A 20,000-nucleotide genomic window follows, 5' to 3' on the forward strand; every position below is an offset into this window, starting at 1 on the left:
AGAGAAGTGGGGCCCAAAACTCTTGAGGGTGTTATGGTGCAAGTTTTGGAAAGAGCACAGGTGTGCAAAGCCGAAAATGGCTGCCATTTAAGTGATGTCATTTTTCAGATGTGATATAGTGGTGTTGCAAAATTTGACTTGTGCATATTAATTTCCATTATGTCCTTTATATTGTATCAAAATTTCATGCATTCATTTGTAACGTTAAGGAAGTTATTAAAAATTGAAACCCATCAGTGACTTTTGGGACACCCTGTATATGTAAGTGTATGTGTTTGTGTATGTGTGTCCCACCACTGCATGACACCCAGTGTTGGTTTGTTTACATCTGCATAACTTAGTAGTTCAGCAAAAGAGTCTGATAGAATAAGTACCGAGCTCAAAAGAAATTAAGCGCTGGGGCTCAATTTATCTGATTAAAACCCTTCAAGATGGTATCCCAGTTTGGTCACTGTCCCAAAACTGATATAAATAAAAGATTAAAAAATGTCTTTTTTTTTTTTTTGGTTCTTATATAGTTTGAGTGTTACTTCAAAAATGGACTTCAACAGAAACCATTTGTTGCATGAAGAGGAAGTTGAAAGAGAAGAAGAGAAGACCAAGAACAAGAAGAAGAATGACAGCGGCAACAAGAACAAGACAAAGAAGATTTCACTGAAGCATCCTGGGATTGTTAAGGGGAATGTTCTAGAAAAGATGCAACACCCAGATGGGAAGGTGAGATTCATTTTTTTTTTTTGACCAAAATAATGTTGTGTGTATCTGTGTGTTCACACACACACACACATATATATATATATGTATGTGTGTGTGGAGGTGCAATGGCCTAGTGGTTAGGGCAGCGGACTCACGGTCATAGGATCGTGGTTTCAATTCCCAGACCGGGCATCGTGAGTGTTTATTGAGAGAAAACACCTAAAAGCTCCACGAGACTCCGGTAGGGGGTGGTGGCAAACCCTGCTGTACTCTTTCACCGTGGAGGTGCAATGGCCCAGTGGTTAGGGCAGCGGACTCACGGTCATAGGATCGCGGTTTCGATTCCCAGAACGGGCATCATGAGTGTTTATAGAGAGAAAACACCTAAAACCTCCACGAGACTCCGGTAGGGGGTGGTGGCAAACCCTGCGGTACTCTTTCACCACAACTTTCTTTCCCTCTTTCTTCCTGTTTCTGTTGTACCTGTATTTCAAAGGGGCCAGCCTTGTCACACTCTGTGTCATGCTGAATCTCCCCGAGAACTACATTATGGGTACACGTGTCTGTGGAATACTCAGCCACTTGCACATTAACTTCACGAGCAGGCTGTTCCATTGATCGGATCAACTGGAACCCTCATCCTCGTAACCGATGGAGTCCCATGCAATATATATATATATATATATATATATATATGGTGGTTATCTACTCCTTACAGAGTTTGACCACCTCCTGCACCTACACCTTAGCCCTTTCATGGCGTCTGATGTGGCTTTTTATACCAGACAATGTTTTGAAAAAACACCCACACAGATTGCACCTCTGATTTGCACTACCAATACCTGCAAGTAAGTTCTGCTCATTGCGGATCCTAACATGTCTTTTAAGACCCCCACTGGATTTGCAAGCCCTCTGGCACACACCACATTCAAACGTGTGCACAGACATATAATCAGAATAGACATATGAAAGTTAAAATCACTTCTTTAACTTTCATATATATATATATATATATATATATATATATATACATATATACATATATATATATATATATATATATATATATATATAGAAATATTAATAACTCTATTTCTGAAAACCAGTGGATAGATTCCACTGAAATTAGATAAATAACCTTCGAGCAGATAGTCAGCAGCGCCGCCTGGCTAAGGCTTGGCTACTCTGCATTGACAAGGGGCAACACCCTGAAACTAGTCTAGTCTGCAGATGCCAAACCAGCAGGGGGACACTGCTGACCTCCCCTGTTCGAAGGTTATAAAGGACACAGGTTCGTGTGTCACATAGCTAGCTAGAGGCGATGGCTTCTTGGAGCTAATTCACGGCAGCTTTCGTCCTAATTTTGGGACTGCCATGTTGGCTTGGCGATAACTATTAATTTCCAGTACCGCTGCCGTAGTCTCCTTTAGAGAGACTTAGAAATATTAATAACTCTATTTCTGAAAACCAGTGGATAGATTCCACTGAAATTAGATAAATAACCTTCGAGCAGATAGTCAGCAGCGCCGCCTGGCTAAGGCTTGGCTACTCTGCATTGACAAGGGGCAACACCCTGAAACTAGTCTAGTCTGCAGATGCCAAACCAGCAGGGGGACACTGCTGACCTCCCCTGTTCGAAGGTTATAAAGGACACAGGTTCGTGTGTCACATAGCTAGCTAGAGGCGATGGCTTCTTGGAGCTAATTCACGGCAGCTTTCGTCCTAATTTTGGGACTGCCATGTTGGCTTGGCGATAACTATTAATTTCCAGTACCGCTGCCGTAGTCTCCTTTAGAGAGACTTAGAAATATTAATAACTCTATTTCTGAAAACCAGTGGATAGATTCCACTGAAATTAGATAAATAACCTTCGAGCAGATAGTCAGCAGCGCCGCCTGGCTAAGGCTTGGCTACTCTGCATTGACAAGGGGCAACACCCTGAAACTAGTCTAGTCTGCAGATGCCAAACCAGCAGGGGGACACTGCTGACCTCCCCTGTTCGAAGGTTATAAAGGACACAGGTTCGTGTGTCACATAGCTAGCTAGAGGCGATGGCTTCTTGGAGCTAATTCACGGCAGCTTTCGTCCTAATTTTGGGACTGCCATGTTGGCTTGGCGATAACTATTAATTTCCAGTACCGCTGCCGTAGTCTCCTTTAGAGAGACTTAGAAATATTAATAACTCTATTTCTGAAAACCAGTGGATAGATTCCACTGAAATTAGATAAATAACCTTCGAGCAGATAGTCAGCAGCGCCGCCTGGCTAAGGCTTGGCTACTCTGCATTGACAAGGGGCAACACCCTGAAACTAGTCTAGTCTGCAGATGCCAAACCAGCAGGGGGACACTGCTGACCTCCCCTGTTCGAAGGTTATAAAGGACACAGGTTCGTGTGTCACATAGCTAGCTAGAGGCGATGGCTTCTTGGAGCTAATTCACGGCAGCTTTCGTCCTAATTTTGGGACTGCCATGTTGGCTTGGCGATAACTATTAATTTCCAGTACCGCTGCCGTAGTCTCCTTTAGAGAGACTTAGAAATATTAATAACTCTATTTCTGAAAACCAGTGGATAGATTCCACTGAAATTAGATAAATAACCTTCGAGCAGATAGTCAGCAGCGCCGCCTGGCTAAGGCTTGGCTACTCTGCATTGACAAGGGGCAACACCCTGAAACTAGTCTAGTCTGCAGATGCCAAACCAGCAGGGGGACACTGCTGACCTCCCCTGTTCGAAGGTTATAAAGGACACAGGTTCGTGTGTCACATAGCTAGCTAGAGGCGATGGCTTCTTGGAGCTAATTCACGGCAGCTTTCGTCCTAATTTTGGGACTGCCATGTTGGCTTGGCGATAACTATTAATTTCCAGTACCGCTGCCGTAGTCTCCTTTAGAGAGACTTAGAAATATTAATAACTCTATATATATATATATATATATATATATATATATATATATTAGAGAGCTCTTACCCCTGCTGGCTATAAAGGGACTCTCACTCAGAGTAAAAGGCAGACTGTATGACGCATGCGTACGAACAGCCATGCTACATGGCAGTGAAACATGGGCTGTAACTGCTGAGGACATACGTAAGCTCGTAAGGAATGAAGCCAGTATGCTCCGTTGGATGTGTAATGTCAATGTGAATACCCGTCAGAGTGTAAGTATCTTGAGAGAAAAGCTGAACATTAGAAGCATCAGTTGTGGTGTGCAAGAGAGACGATTGCGCTGGTATGGACATGTGGTGAGAATGGATGAGGATAGCTGCGTGAAAAAGTGCCACACCCTAACAGTTGAGGGAACCCGTGGAAGAGGTTGGCCCAGGAAGACCTGGGCTGAGGTGGTGAGGCAAGACCTTCGTACATTGGGCCTCACCGAGGCGATGACTACTGACCGAGACCTTTGGAAATGTGCTGTGCGTGAGAAGACCCGGCAAGCCAAGTAAGATCGTTGCCAGTGCCCCTGGACTGGCTCTTGTGCGGGTGGCACGAGATGCACCATTTTGAGCATGGCCATTGCCAGTACCGCCTGACTGGCTCCTGTAGGATTTTCGAGCGAGATCGTTGCCAGTGCCCCTGGACTGGCTTGTGCGGGTGGCACATAAAAGACACCATTTCGAGCGTGGCCGTTTTCGTGCGGGTGACACGTAAAAGCACCCACTACACTCTCTGAGTGGTTGGCGTTAGGAAGGGCATCCAGCTGTAGAAACTCTGCCAATTAGACTGGAGACTGGTGAAACTGGATGGCAACACCAGGCTCCAGTCTAATTGGCAGAGTTTCTACAGCTGGTGTTGCCATCCGGTTTCACCAGTCCTCAGTCAAATCGTCCAACCCATGCTAGCATGGAAAGTGGACGTTAAACGATGATGATGATGATGATGATGATATATATATATATATATATGTATATATATATATATATACATACATACATATATATATATAGATATATATATATATATATATATATATATATATATATATATATATATATATATATATATATATATATATATATATATTTATTTATATGTATAGTGTTTATTGCCACCTTAGCATGGGTGTTCAATAAGAACAAACAATACTATTATTTTAACCCCAGGAGGACGTTTTCTCCACCTTCTCTTATCCAGTGCTCTTCACACTTGATATATATTGATAGCAAGGCGAGAACTCCCCTGCTATTCTACCTTGGAAACTGTCATATCATATACTTTTAATCTTATTTGATCATCCTCAGTGATGGACACTCAATCTGCTAGACATAGCAACAGTCTACCACAGCTCACAATATATAGAAAAACAGTAGATTTTCCTTAGAAACTAGTTTGCTCCCTACCATTTCGAGCATGGCCGTTGTATCTATGTGTATAATGTATCCGTATCTATGTGTATAATTCTCTCACATTTCTTCTCTCCAGACGGAAAAAGTCTACCAAAATGGAGCTCGTGAACTAATTTTCTCCAACGGAACCCGAAAAGAAATGTCTGCAGACGGCAAACACATAGCCCTTCACTTCTTCAATGGTGACATCAAACAGATCACTGCAGATCAAACAGTGGTGAGTGTGTTTTTGAGGGAGTTTGGGCTGCCTTGGGACTCCATCTGTGATATTGATTGATAGTTAAGTTGATGAGAGGATTTACTTAATGCTTGGATGATTGAGAATATATATTGAGGCATGCGAGATGCATTGCATATTACTGTGTCTGTTGTGTGTATATGCATATGTGTTGTGCATGTATGTATGTTGTGTGTGAAGCATTGGCTAAGGGATTAAGAAGCTTGCTTCCCAACCACCTGGTCTCAGGTTCAGTCCTGTTGTGTGGCTTGTATCTTCCACTATAGCCTCAGGCTGACAAAATTCTTGTGAATGGATTTGGTAGATGCAAACTGAAAGAAGCCAATTGTGTGTGTTTGTGTATGTGTATGTGTGTGTGTAACTCCCCCTCTCACACTGTCTTTCTCATCCTCTCACACTTGTACTCTCTTCCTCTCATACTCTCTCCCTCTATCACCATCACATTATATCACTCTCTCTTTCTCTCTATGACTCTCTCTCTCTCTACCACACAGATCTACTTCTATGCTGAGTCAGAAACCCTGGTGACCACCTACCCCGATGGACTGGAAGTGTTGGAGTTTCCCACGTAAGAATCCTCTTCCTTACTGTTGTGGAGATCTGCGTCCACATGCACATTTTTGCATAGTCACACCCATATACATATGCACTTGTGAATATACATACACACGCACACACATATGTATAATATATATATATATATATATATATATATATATATATATATATATATATATATATATATATATATATATATATATATATATACTCATACATAGACACACATACACAGAAACATATGCATATACATGCATAAACACATACAGACCTGTTGGGGCAAGTGAAATCAAAATCGTAATTGAACCATATACGATGACTGGCACCTGTGCCAGTGGAGCACTAACAGCACTAACCAAGCGCGATCACTGCCAGAGCAGCTGTCTAGCTTCTGTGCTAGTGGCCTGTAAATAGCACCATTTGAGCGTGATCGTTACCAGCGTTGCCTTAGTGGCACTTGTGCTGGTGGCACGTTAGAAAATCATTTGAGCGAGGTCGTTACCAGTGCCGCTGGACTGGCTCCTGTGCAGGTGGCATGTAAAAAACTCCATTTTGAGCATGGCCGTTGCCAGTACCGTGTGACTGGCCCTCGTGCCGGTGGCACGTTAAAGCACCCACTACACTCTCTGAGTGGTTGGTGTTAGGAAGGGCATCCAGCTGTAGAAACTCTGCCAAATCAGATCGGAGCCTGGTGCAGCCATCTAGTTCGCCAGTCCTCAGTCAAACCGTCCAACCCATGCTAGCATGGAAAGTGAACATTAAACGATGCATACCTTCCTTCATTGGACACTAAACTTCGCTTGTGAAGATCTGTTGAGGCAAGTGAAATCGAAATCGAACTAAATTCGACAACTGGCACCCATGACAACGTCGTCTCCTTCATTGGACATGAAACTCGGCTTGCAAAGACCTGTTTGGGGCAAGCGAAATCGTGATGGCACCTGTGCCCAGCGTCGCCTTACTGGCACTTGTGCTGGTGGCACGTAAAATACACCATTTTGAGCGTGGCCGTTGCCAGTACTGCCTGACTGGCTTTCGTGCCGGTGGCACGTAAAAGCACCCACTACACTCTCAGAGTGGTTGGCGTTAGGAAGGGCATCCAGCTGTAGAAACTCTGCCAAATTAGATTGGAGCCTGGTGTAGCCATCGGGTTTCACCAGTCCTCAGTCAAATCGTCCAACCCATGCTAGCATGGAAAGTGGACATTAAACGATGATGATGATGATGCTGTTCTGTTAATCGGATCAACTTGGATCCTCATCATCATAACCAACTGAGTGCCAATAAATGTATGTATGTTCCATTTCTTTTAGGGGCCAGATTGAGAAGCACTTCCCGAATGGTACACAGCAGATAACTTTTCCAGATCAAACCGTGAAATACCTGCACGAGGACGGCTCCGAAGAAAGTCACTGCCTTGACGGGACTGTGATCAAAGTGGAAGCCAATGGCATACGCACCCTGCTTTTCCCCAACGGTCAGCGAGAGATACACACTGACCAGTTTAAGGTATGTCTTCACCTACAACAACTTGAACTTGCAATGATTAACAAAAAGCCTAAAATGAAATAACCAAAAATATTTTTCTTTTACATTCTGAGTTCAAATCCTACCATTGTCACCATTGCATTTTATTCCTCACAAAATAACATACCATACTAATGGTGTTGTCAATGTATTGATCAGCATCCTGCTCTCACACTCTTCTCAGAATTGCTGGCCTTATGCCAGAATTTGAAACAACAACAACAACAATTATCATTATTATCATTATCATTATTATCATTATCATTATTATTATTATCATTATTGTTATTATTATCATTATCATTATTATTATTATCATTATTCATCATCGTCATCATCATCGTTTAACGTCCGCTTTCCATGCTGGCAACAATCTCGCTCGAAAATCCTACGAAGGCCAGTCAGGCGGTACTGGCAACGGCCACGCTCAATGGTGTATTTTATGTGCCACCCGCACAAGAGCCGATCCAGGGGCACTGGCAATGATCTCTATGAAGGCCAGTCAGGCGGTACTGGCAACGGCCACGCTCAAAATGGTGTATTTCATGTGTCACCCGCACAAGAGCCAGTCCTATTATTATTATTATTCATGCTAGCAGGATTGTTAGCACGCCAGGAGAAATGCTTAGCTGTATTTTGTCTGTTGCAACATTCTGAGTTCGAATTCCACGAAGCTCGACTTTACCCTTCAGAGGTAATAATAATAATAATTTCATTTATTTGCCACTAGGGCTAAAGATGTTGGGGACAGTACAAAACAGACATAATATGTTGGGGTTTACATATAATGAGATGATAAAATGAATAGAACAAAAAAAAGTGGGGTGGTAGTAAATATACACAGTATACAGGGGAAAGGAAAGGGAAATATATATAGTGTATATAGTATACAAAGGTTAACAAAAGAGGGAAAAAAAGAAATCCTTTTTACTAAAGGGACAAGAGACTAGTCGATTACATCAACCCCAGTGTTTCACTGGTACTCGATTTATCGATCCCAAAAGGATGAAAGGCAAAGTCAACCTCGGCGGAATTTGAATTCAGAACATAAAAACGAATTAAATGCCGCTAAGCATTTTGCCCAGCATGCTAACAATTCTGCCAGCCCACCACTTTTTTAATAATAATAATAATAATAATAATAATAATAATGGTTTCAAATTTTGCCACAAGGGCAGCAGTATTGTGTGAGGGAGTGAGTTGATTACATCAATCCCAGAGTTCAACTGGTATTGACTTTATCGACCCCCAAAAGGATGAAAGACAAAATCGACTCTGGCAGAATTTGAACTCAGAACGGAGCAACGGGGTCGCCTTATTAATAATGATAATAATAATAATAATAATAATAATAATAGTTTCAAATTTTGCCATAAAGGCAGCCATTTTGGGAGAGGAGACATGTTGATTACATCAACCCCAGTGTTTCAATGGCACTTGATTTATTGACCTCAAAGGGATAAAAGGCAAAGTCGATCTCAGGAATTTGAACTCAGAACATAAAGACGGATAAAATACCACTAAACATATCCCCCTACATGCTAACAATTCTGCCAGCTCGCCGCCATCTTATTAATAATAATAATAATAATCTTTTCTACTAAAGGCGCAAGGCCTGAAATTTTGGGGGAAGGGGGACTAGTCAATTACGTCGACCCCAGTCTTTCACTGACACTTAATTTATCGACCCCAAGGCAAAGTCAACCTTGGTGGAATTTGAACTCAGAACGTAGCGACAAATGAAAAGTCATAGGCATTTTACCTGGCACCGTAACAGTTCTGCCAGCTCACCGCCTTTATCGATAATAATGATGATGATGATGATATTTTTTTATTATCATCTTATTCTTATTTTATTTGCTCTTTTTTCATTATTCTAACAGAGACGGGAGTACCCAGATGGTACCCGGAAGACCATCTACCCAGACGGACGCCAAGAAACAAAGTTCGCCAATGGACATGTACGCATTAAGGACCGCGATGGCAACGTGCTCATGGATAAGAAGCTGTAGCCCACTAATCCATCTCTCCTCTCACTTCTGACCTTGTGATTGGTATACAATGGTCCTTTGCAGCCGACTGAAGCATAACTGCTATCACCTCCCTCCCTCTCTCTGTGCAGCAGACTGAGATTTCTGCTTGCAATGATGTGTGACCACTGACATGTGAAATATGATAAATTTGTGTACGTGTGTTTATGTATGTTCATGGATATATATTCATATATATATGTATATATATATATATATGTGGAGGCGCAATGGCTCAGTGGTTAGGGCAGCGGACTCGCAGTCATAGGATCGCGGTTTTGATTCCCAGACCAGGCTTTGTGAGTGTTTATTGAGCGAAAACACCTAAAGCTCCACGAGGCTCCAGCAAGGGATGGTGGTGAACCCTGCTGTACTCTTTCACCACAACTTTCTCTCACTCTTACTTCCTGTTTCTGTTGTGCCTGTAATTCAAAGGGTCAGCCTTGTCACACTGTGTCACGCTGAATATCCCCGAGAACTACGTTAAGGGTACACGTGTCTGTGGAGTGCTCAGCCACTTGCACGTTAATTTCACGAGCAGGCTGTTCTGTTGATCGGATCAACTGGAACCCGCGACAGAGTGCCAACAACAATATATATATATATATATATATATATATATATATATATATATATATATATATATATACACACACACACACACATACACGTGTGTGTGTGGAGAGAGAGAAAAGCACAATATCGTGCTTCACTGGTCAGAAGTCGTGCATCATTACTAGCAGACGTGACACTTCGCTGAACACAGAAAGGGAGGGAAGGTGGGAGATTATTGCAGTCATGCTTCAGTTATTGCAGAGGGCCTTAGGGTTCTGGTCAGTGATCATACAAGTATTCATGTTTCAAGGTTGATCATGCTTCACTTAACACAGTAACCTTACCCTATTTGACCCAGGGGGTCATATTTCACTCCATGTGCAAAGGTCAAACACATTACAGACTACATTAAATCTCATACTTCTGTGGACACTCAAATCATGCATCACACACATCATGCATAAGTGGACCCACTGCTGTTCATGCTTCACTGAATAAACTACTGTTGTCACACAACACTGAGTATACTGCTGTTATGCATTGCTCGGTGAACACACAACTGTCATGCTTCAGTGGAAACACTGCCATTTCATGCTTCAGTAATCAATTGACTCTCATTCTCCAGAAAGTGCTATTCTTTTCAAAGTCCAGTGAATTTTATAGGATTCATGTCTCAATGAACACTCTGAAGAAGCAAATTTTTATGCTCCAGTGAACATACACAGACATATATAAGAGATTAAGTCAACATACATACTTTAGTGAACAGATATATATATATGTGTGTGTACGTACATATGGACATACATACATACATGCTACGTCATTGAGCAAATATATGTGTCATGCATCATTGCATTTCAAAATTCAATCAATGAGGGAACATATGGTATCAAACTATTCATGTTTGTGTGTGTGTATGTATATATATATATATATATTTATTTTTACTCTTACATTTATATTTTTACACACTTGTATGTATGCATATATATATATATATATATATATATATATATATATATATATATCAGTAATGTATATATTTATATCCCTATATATATATATATATATATGTATGTATGTATATGCATGCACGTATGTATATATATATATATATATATATATATATATATATATATATATATATACACACACACACACACACATGCAGAACAGCTTTCCTTTTTATCCATACTTCATTAAATACACATCTATCAATCTTTTAAGTTTTATATACTCTATTTTAGATTTTTTTTCATATTTTCTTTATTAGATTTTTATAGTTGGTTTCATGGTTTGAAGCATTAAAGCTCTTAAATCCATATCCAAAGTCTACAGATCTTCACAGTCTCAGATTCTACAGATGCCAAATATGTTCAATTCAATTCCTGATAATGGGACTGTGAAGGTCTAGACGGTCTGATAATTATTAAGAAAATATAAAAAAAAATATATAATAAGGAGATAAAACTGGAACATAGCCAGGTATTTAATGAAAAAAAAAATGTATATTTGTGTGTGTGTGTCTATATATGTGCATGTGTGTGTGTGTGTGTCTACTCACATACTCACCAATACAAAAATATAATCAAATACACTCTGAAGTTTATGGTTCCACTCAAGTAACAAATAGAAAGTGGAGTGTGTGTATATTTGTGTGAGATATACAAGCGTATTTTATATCAAGAGTTAACCCTTTATGGTTGGGTATAATCAGCAAGTCTTTTTATGCGGAACACAAAAACAATGGCAAAAAATATAAGATGATGTTCAATCAAATAGATTTTAATGCAAATGTGGCTTATATACACCCATCTTCACAATTTAGCAGTGTGTCGGTAAACCAGACTCGTCCTCTGTGGAAGAAATCATATTGTGTCAGTAAGCCACATCCGACCTTAAGACTTGTCATGAACCTATCTCAAATAAGGGGCCTATCTCAAATGACGACTGAAGACCGTGTTATAAACACTAAGAGCAAATATTTATTAAAACGATTAATGACAAATGGACAAATGTTTCATTTGAAAATATTTTTCTGTACTATATATTTGCTCGTTTTATATGAATCATTTTAACAAATCATAATATGCCCCAGCATGGCCACAGCCTTAGGGCTAAAACGTATAAAAGAATAAAAGAATTTATACACACACACTTCATTTTGATAGCTCCAAGGAAGCTATAGCATCTTGCACAAACATTCAGCTCTGAGCGCACTGCACCTTATTGCAGAAACAGCTGTAAGCTAATGAAATTGATGACACAATTCCTATTCCTGTGTCATTAATTAATGTGTGTGTGTATACATAAAATAACACATCTCACACAGCATATATTTTAGACAACATACAGGCAAAATGCTTAAGGTAAAGCCAAAAACTAAAGCAAAGTGAAAGATACAAACGCCTTCTACTCTCACAAAAAAAATTCTGCTTATGTATGTAGGTTTATATATATATATATATATATATATGTGTAGAGGTGCAATGGCCCAGTGGTTAGGGCAGCAGACTCGTGGTTTCGATTCCCAGACCGGGCGTTGTGAGTGTTTATTGAGCGAAAACACCTAAAAGCTCCACGAGGCTCTGACAGGGGATGGTGGCGAACCCTGCTGTACTCTTTCACCACAACTTTCTCTCACTCTATCTTCCTGTTTCTGTTGTGCCTGTAATTCAAAGGGTCAGCCTTGTCACACTCTGTGTCATTTTGAATCTTCCCCAAGAACTACATTAAGGGTACACATATCTGTGGAGTGCTCAGCCACTTGCACGTTAATTTCACAAGCAGGCTGTTCCGTTGATCGGATCAACTGGAACCCTTGACGTCGTAAGCGACGGAGTGCCATCAGATATATATATATGTGTGTGTGTGCAGGTTTATATATATAATCCTACATATATTTATAAATATATATATAATGTAAAAACTGTATGTAATTTTATATATTAAAAACCATTATGCAGAGTAAATAGCAAAACATTTCACCACCTTTTTGTGCCCTTAAGCACCTCCTCATTCACCTGTCTCTCTACTCAAGAATCCTGTATAATATGTTTAATATATTTTTAGATATTTTTAAAATGTCTTCTGTTATTTTTAAAATGTCTTTCACTTTTTACTGTTTTCAAATTAAGTTTGGAATTTTGTTATTTCTTTCATCATTTTCCATAATTTCTTCTTGTGTGGTTGAGAAGCTTGCTTTGCGACCACATGGTTTGACTTTTTCCCCCCACCAAAACTGATGCTGTATGGACAAAATCCTTTAGATGGGGATTTGGGAAAATTCACACCAGTTGGCTTTATTTCCTCAAAGCATTCAGAAAATTGGATATTTTTTGATGAAATTTTCTACAAATACCTTTCAGAGCATGCCAATAACAATTATATCAAAATCTAATATGAAAGATGTAATGAGATCACACACATACATACTGGGCGATCTTTCGATACTAGTCCACCACAACTTCCGGTCGTTGCGCGCACGCATACTGATTACATGATCGTATAGTGTGTTTGTTTTTAAATGACTTGAAAATATGAAAAGACAACATTAAATAGAAACTCAAACCTTCTCCCCCTCAGATGCATGCAGTTCTCAGACTTTAAACACATAAACACACTATACGATCATGTAATCAGTATAGGGAGGAGATACGCCACTGTGGAGGTGCGCTTCACAACGGAGGAGGAAGCAATAAAGCACTCCACAGAGGCAATAAGGACAGAGGAATGGGTGCTCTTGCCTTCGTATTGCGGCAAATGTGTGGCCAAGGTTCGAGTGAGTAAGGTGCCATCCGAACTGAAATTTTAAACACATAAACGCACTATACGATCATGTAATCAGTATGCGTGCGTGCAACGACCAGAAGTTGTGGTGGACTAGTATCGAAAGATCGCGATGGTGGTGAACCCTGTAGTACTCTTCCACCACAACTTTCTCTCACTCTTTCTTCCTGTTTCTGTTGTGCCTGTAATTCAAAGGGTCAGCCTTGTCACACTGTGTCACGCTGAATATCCCCGAGAACTACGTTAAGGGTACACGTGTCTGTGGAGTGCTCAGCCACTTGCACGTTAATTTCACGAGCAGGCTGTTCCGTTGATCGGATCAACTGGAACCCTCTATGTCGTAAGCGACGGAATGCCAACAACACTTGAAACATACCTGTTTATAACTCTTCATCTCAAAAGATACAGAAATAATTTATTCTCGAACGCAGGATAATGCTAATACAATAGCATTGAAGGTATTTATAATGCCCAAACTATTTTCTGCAAATGTGTTAAGTACTGATGCTGTTCATAGTTTGATCAATAAGCGTTCCTACGCGAGGTAAATGCAGTAAAAATAGGGGTGGGGATCAGTGGGGCTTCATTTAAGTGGCCCTTGAGAGCCTCCTTAAGATACTCCCTGGGAGTTCATGGTATAAGATTCATTGTCTTTGCTTCAATTTGGTCGCCAATGCCATGTATTTAGTTTTAAATGCAGTAATAAAAAGGCGGGGGCACTGTGGCCCCAGTTAGGCGTCCCTTAAAAAATAGACCCCCTTAGTACATTGCCTGGAATTAAGGGAGTTGCTGGTTTGAGTTTCGTTGTAACGATCTAGGAGTTAACGGACAGAGAAACATCACTTAAATTTATAACAGGATATATAGATATATTATGTAGACATAGATATACATATATATATATATAGAGCGAGAGATACATTCGTACGTACGAGAAGGAAGCCTGTTATGGTCGGTCAGAGAGTGACCATTAGTTTGGCGCTTAATTGTAGAGGCGACTCGTCAGACTCAAATGGCCGGAGACACGTAATTTTCTACAACTACGTGGTCGGTAAATTTTATAAACAAAAAATCCAGAAGGAAAAAAACTACTGGTGAAGCTTTCAGCCAGACGGAGTTATCCCCCTTACACTGGTAGTCATCATATCAGGCTGGGCTGAGTGGAGGCGTTTGTCTCCCCCTCGCAAACATAAGGACACAGGAAATGTGTCAAGGCCGACAGGAAACGGTCCAGCATCCTAGGGCTAAATAGCAGTAGTATATTCCCGGATTGGGACTGTCACGTTAAGTTGACAGTATATAACTACTTTATATATATATATATATATATAAATTTACTTATGCCATTGGTCTCTTGATCTCATTCTCGTCAAGAAATGGAAGCAAAACTGAAAGAAGAAAAACTCAAAATAAAAATAATAATAATAATAATAATAATTTTTTTATACATATAATAATAATGATAACAATATCAATAGTTTTGATATCAAGATATTCATTATTCATAATAAATTTTTGACGAATGCATCAAGCTAATTAAAAGTTCTTAAAATAATTGTGTAAAAATCACTGTAATTATTTCTGGAATTTTTTGTCTTCCCTTTCCTTCCCAAGGCATTCCATTTTTTCCACTCAAACACAAGAAAAGTTTCCAACTTCACTTTTCCACTAGAAATTTACAATTTTTTTTCTTCTACCTTCAGATTTTTCCTTTAGTTCCCCATAACTCCAGTTTTCACACAAGTTCTCAACTCTGATTTTCCACTCAAAATTTTGACACAGTTACCACACAAAATTTCAAGTCACTTTCCACTCTAAATTTCCAATCTGATTTTCCAGGCAAAATTCAACATGGTTTACACTCAAAATTTCACCTTGGTTTCCACTTCAGTTTTCAACTCTGTTTTTCCACTCAAAACTTTGATACAATTTCCACACAAAATTTCAATTTAATGTCCACACAAAATTTTACATCTCATTTTACACATAAAATTTCAAATGCAATTTTCCATTCAAAACTTCAACTCACTAAAAATTTTGACATTTCTGCTCCAAATTTCAACATGATTTTCTTGGTTTCCACTCAACATTCCTGACACAAATTTTCTGCCCAATGTTTTCTAGTTACTTTTCTTTCTTCTCCTTCTTCTTTCCTTTTTTTTTTTTTTTTTTTTTCCGCAATATCTTGAGAATATTTATTCAGCAAATGACAAAATGAGAATTAGTACAAAAGGCAAGTAAAACTTCCGCCTGGAAATGCTGCGAGAAGATAAAACTGCTCTTTTTTTGCATATTGAGTACATTTTTTTTTTTACAAGTAAGTGCTCATGTGTGGTTCATAGGTAACATTTATCCAATGATTTGCTGCGGATTTATCTAGAAACATGCGGAAGAAGAAGAAGAAGAAAAATAAAAATAAATATATAAATATAAGGGAATAATATAATATTTATTTTAAAAATATTCTTTTCTGTAATATTTCTATAAATATATGATCATTGTAAAGACCTGGTATGATTTTAAATTTGTGCAACTTTAGTGTTTCTGTATAAAGTTACTTTTACTTGTTTCAGTCATTGAACTATGGCCATGCTGGGGCACCCCCTTATAGCGTTTCAGCCAAGCAAACTGACTCCAGTTCATATTGTTTAAGTCCAGTATTTCTTCTATTTGCCGAGAGACATGGCTGTGTGGTAAGAAGTTTGCTTCCGAACCACATGATTCCAGGCTCAGTTCCTCTGTGTTGCACCTTGGGCAAGTGTTTTCTACTATAGCCTTGGGATGACCAAAGCCTTGTGAGCAGATTTGGTAGATGGAAACTGAAAGAAGCCTGTCATATGTATGTATATATGTGTGTGTATGTGTGTGTATTTGTGTGTGTGCACATGTGTGTATGTGTCATTGTGTTTGTCCCCCCCATCATCCTTTGACAACCAATGTTGGTGTGTTTATGCCTCCACAACTTAGCAGTTAGGCAAAAGATACCGATAGAATAAGTACTAGGCTTACAAAGAATAAGTCCTGGGGTTGGTTTTTTCAACTAAAAAAAAAAAAAAAGCCTTAAAGGTGGTGCTCCAGCATGGCCACAGTCAAATGACTGAAACAAGTAAAAAAAAAATGATGTTGAAAATTATCAATAGCATTGTTAATTTGGAACAGTATCATGCAAGCAAATCTTCATGCAAATCACATGGATTCTACCCAACGTCTAAGAAAAGCACTGTCAACCAGAAAAAGACATGATTCTCATATAAAAGTCTTTTGAAACTGCAAAAATTACAAATTTCACAGAATCTTAGTCCTCAGATCCTGATCTCCCTTCGCTACATGATCTCACAGCTAATCCTACATAATACCTAATAGTAAAATATTCACCCAATTTGCTGTTACTTGAGATCTCTGGGTGAAGCCTGGAACAGTTTTTATAAAACAAAGCAACAACATAGTAAATAATAATAATAATAATAATTATCCTTTCTATTATAGGCACAAGGCCTGAATTTAAGGGAAGGGACTAGTCGATTACATCGACCCCCAGTGTTTCACTGGTACTTTATTTATCGACCCTGAAAGGATGAAAGGTAAAGTCAACCTCAGCAGAATTTGAACTCAGAATGTAGTGACAGACAAAATGCTGCTAAGAATTTTCGCCTGATATGCTAATGATCCTGCCAGCTCACCACCTTAAATAATAATAATAATAATAATAATAATAATCTCACATATTGTGAGTATGTGTTGCAAGCTGGACCAAAAGTATTACAAAAGGAGGCACAATAAAATGGCAAAGTTTGTCCACTGGAGGCTATGGGAAAAGCACAGTCTGGACAGAGCAGTAGGTGCCTTAGGTATAATAAAGAAATATTCAGACAAATACATAGCAAAAACACCAGGACTTACAAATATATATAACATACAGAAAATTGCACTACTGGGCACTGCACACATCCTACGCAAAACACTTTCAATACAGTAACCATAAGAGCACCACAGCACATACCCAAGGCACACAGAGCTGCGCTTGGTAGTGAAGTGAAAACACGTTATTAAAATAAAACTACTGAACAATAATAATAATAATAACAAAATACAAAGACCTGGAAATAGAGGTGACTCGAATGTGGAATCTAAAAACAGAAACAATTCCTATCATAGTAGGTGCCTTAGGTATAATAAAAAAATATTCAGACAAATACATAACAAAAACACCAGGACTTACAAATATATATAACATACAGAAAATTACACTACTGGGCACTGCACACATCCTACGCAAAACACTTTCAATACAGTAACCATAAGAGCATCACAGCAAACCACAGCACATACCCAAGGCACACAGAGCTGCGCTCGGTAGTGAAGTGAAAGCATGTTATAAAAATAAGACTACTGAATAATAATAATAATAGTAATAGTAATGATAATAATAATAATAGTAATAATAATAATCACAAGCAATAGTGATTAGTAGAACAAATCTGAAAAACAAAATTAAATTAAGAAGAAAACAACATGCAAATTATTATTTTTTTGTTTATTTAATAATTGAAATTTATATATTTACAGAATATATATACACACACACACACACACAAACATGCACACACACACACACACACACACAAACTGAATGTTTATCTTGTGACTTGAGTCTCATATAATTACAATCTTCAGGCAAGAACATTAAGGTTGCAATGGCATAAGACTTTGGTCGCAAGGTATATCCTCAATTTAAATAAACTGTACACTCTATAACATGTTTTGAGCACTCCTCTTTCAATCGTTCAGGCATTTTCATTGTCCAACATTTATATATTTCCCCCTCTCTTACATTCACCTTCCCCTTCTCCCTCCTCGTCAACACCCCCTCATAAGCTCATCCCACCACACTCCTACTCTACCTTCCCACTCCACCCCATCCAATTCCTTACACCCACCACCCACTCCTACCCACAGACCCCTACCTCTACCCCACCCTCAGCCTAACCCACACTCCACCCATGCCTTCCCCACCTCCCAACCCCCTCACATCACACCACACCAATACCCTCGCATCACACCACGCACACACTACAACTGACCAACTACTTTCTCCCTTTCTCCCTTCCCCATTTTCACACTACATATGTCAAATCACCAGCATTCTACCTCCCACACACAGCCCCTCGTTCCCGATCACCGTTTGTTATCTCCCCCTTTCTTAGCTCTCCTGAAATAAGAATTTCTAACTTCCGGTCAGCCATTGTTATGATCGGCCATTATTATGATCGGCCATTATTATGATTGACCGTTGACTGAACACTATTCAATTTTTTTTCTCCATGTTTTTCTCCTTGTCTCCGTATTCTTTCTGTTGAAGAGCGTAGCTTGAAACGTCAAAGACTTTCCGTATTCCCGAGCGTCATACTAATATATACTTTTGTTATTTACACCACCTGTCCTCGTCTGTTGTTATTATTTGTATATTCTCCCATATATATATATATATATATATATATATATATATATATATATATATATATATATATATATTTAAATGAAATATTCAAACACTGAGATTTGAAGTTAGATGTCACTACTGCTCATATCATCTGTGGATAAATTCAAAATTTGATGATATCACCAGTAGTAGCATGGGTGGAACGCAGTTATGATAGCTTTAAGGAGCTATGAAATATCGTAATGATGCTTAATGAGCATCTACCTGCTAGAAATAAGAGCCAAGTCTTAAATAATCCACCGTAGCGCACCAATATAACAGAGAAAAACAGTATGCGAGGAGTGTGTGTATATGTATATATATATATATATATATATATATATATATATATGTATATATATATACACACACTCACAAGCATACTACAAACAGACAGACAGATGGATGGATAGATTGCACACAAACACACACAAATATATATGTATATACATATATGTATGTATGTATTGTACATACCTTTACATATATCCACATATATGCATATAAATGCATTATACATGCACATACACACACACATATACATATATATATATATATATATTCTTTTACTCTCGTTTACTCTTTTACTTGTTTCCCTCATTTGACTGCGGCCATGCTGGAGCACCGCCTTTAGTCGAGCAAATCGACTCCGGGACTTATTCTTTGTAAGCCTAGTACTTATTGCATCGGTCTCTTTTTTGCCGAACCGCTAAGTTACAGGGACATAAACACACCAGCATCGGTTCTCAAGCAATGCTAGGGGCACAAACACACACACACATAT

At 39.0% G+C, this 20,000-nt stretch overlaps 2 protein-coding genes across 6 annotated transcripts in view; one reads left to right on the plus strand and one right to left on the minus strand.

Moving 5' to 3' along the window:
• Positions 1–13,032, plus strand: part of LOC106878594 (uncharacterized) — a 63,052-nt gene extending 50,020 nt beyond the window's left edge. For all 3 annotated transcript variants that reach the window (XM_089346318.1, XM_089346320.1, XM_089346319.1), the window contains 5 exons: positions 519–717; positions 5,114–5,254; positions 5,770–5,843; positions 7,147–7,342; positions 9,244–13,032. In XM_089346318.1, the coding sequence (XP_089202444.1) occupies positions 519–717; positions 5,114–5,254; positions 5,770–5,843; positions 7,147–7,342; positions 9,244–9,372 (739 nt within the window). In that variant the 3' untranslated portion in view covers positions 9,373–13,032. The remainder of the gene's footprint in view (positions 1–518; positions 718–5,113; positions 5,255–5,769; positions 5,844–7,146; positions 7,343–9,243) is intronic.
• Positions 13,033–15,153: 2,121 nt separating this feature from the next.
• Positions 15,154–20,000, minus strand: part of LOC106878592 (G protein-coupled receptor 143) — a 21,052-nt gene continuing 16,205 nt past the window's right edge. For all 3 annotated transcript variants that reach the window (XM_089346327.1, XM_089346326.1, XM_089346325.1), the window contains one exon: positions 15,154–16,113. In XM_089346327.1, the coding sequence (XP_089202453.1) occupies positions 16,087–16,113 (27 nt within the window). In that variant the 3' untranslated portion in view covers positions 15,154–16,086. The remainder of the gene's footprint in view (positions 16,114–20,000) is intronic.

The sequence above is a fragment of the Octopus bimaculoides genome, chromosome 30 (assembly GCF_046866305.1).
Source record: "Octopus bimaculoides isolate indiv1 chromosome 30, ASM4686630v1, whole genome shotgun sequence".
NCBI classification, from domain to species: Eukaryota; Metazoa; Mollusca; class Cephalopoda; order Octopoda; family Octopodidae; genus Octopus; species Octopus bimaculoides.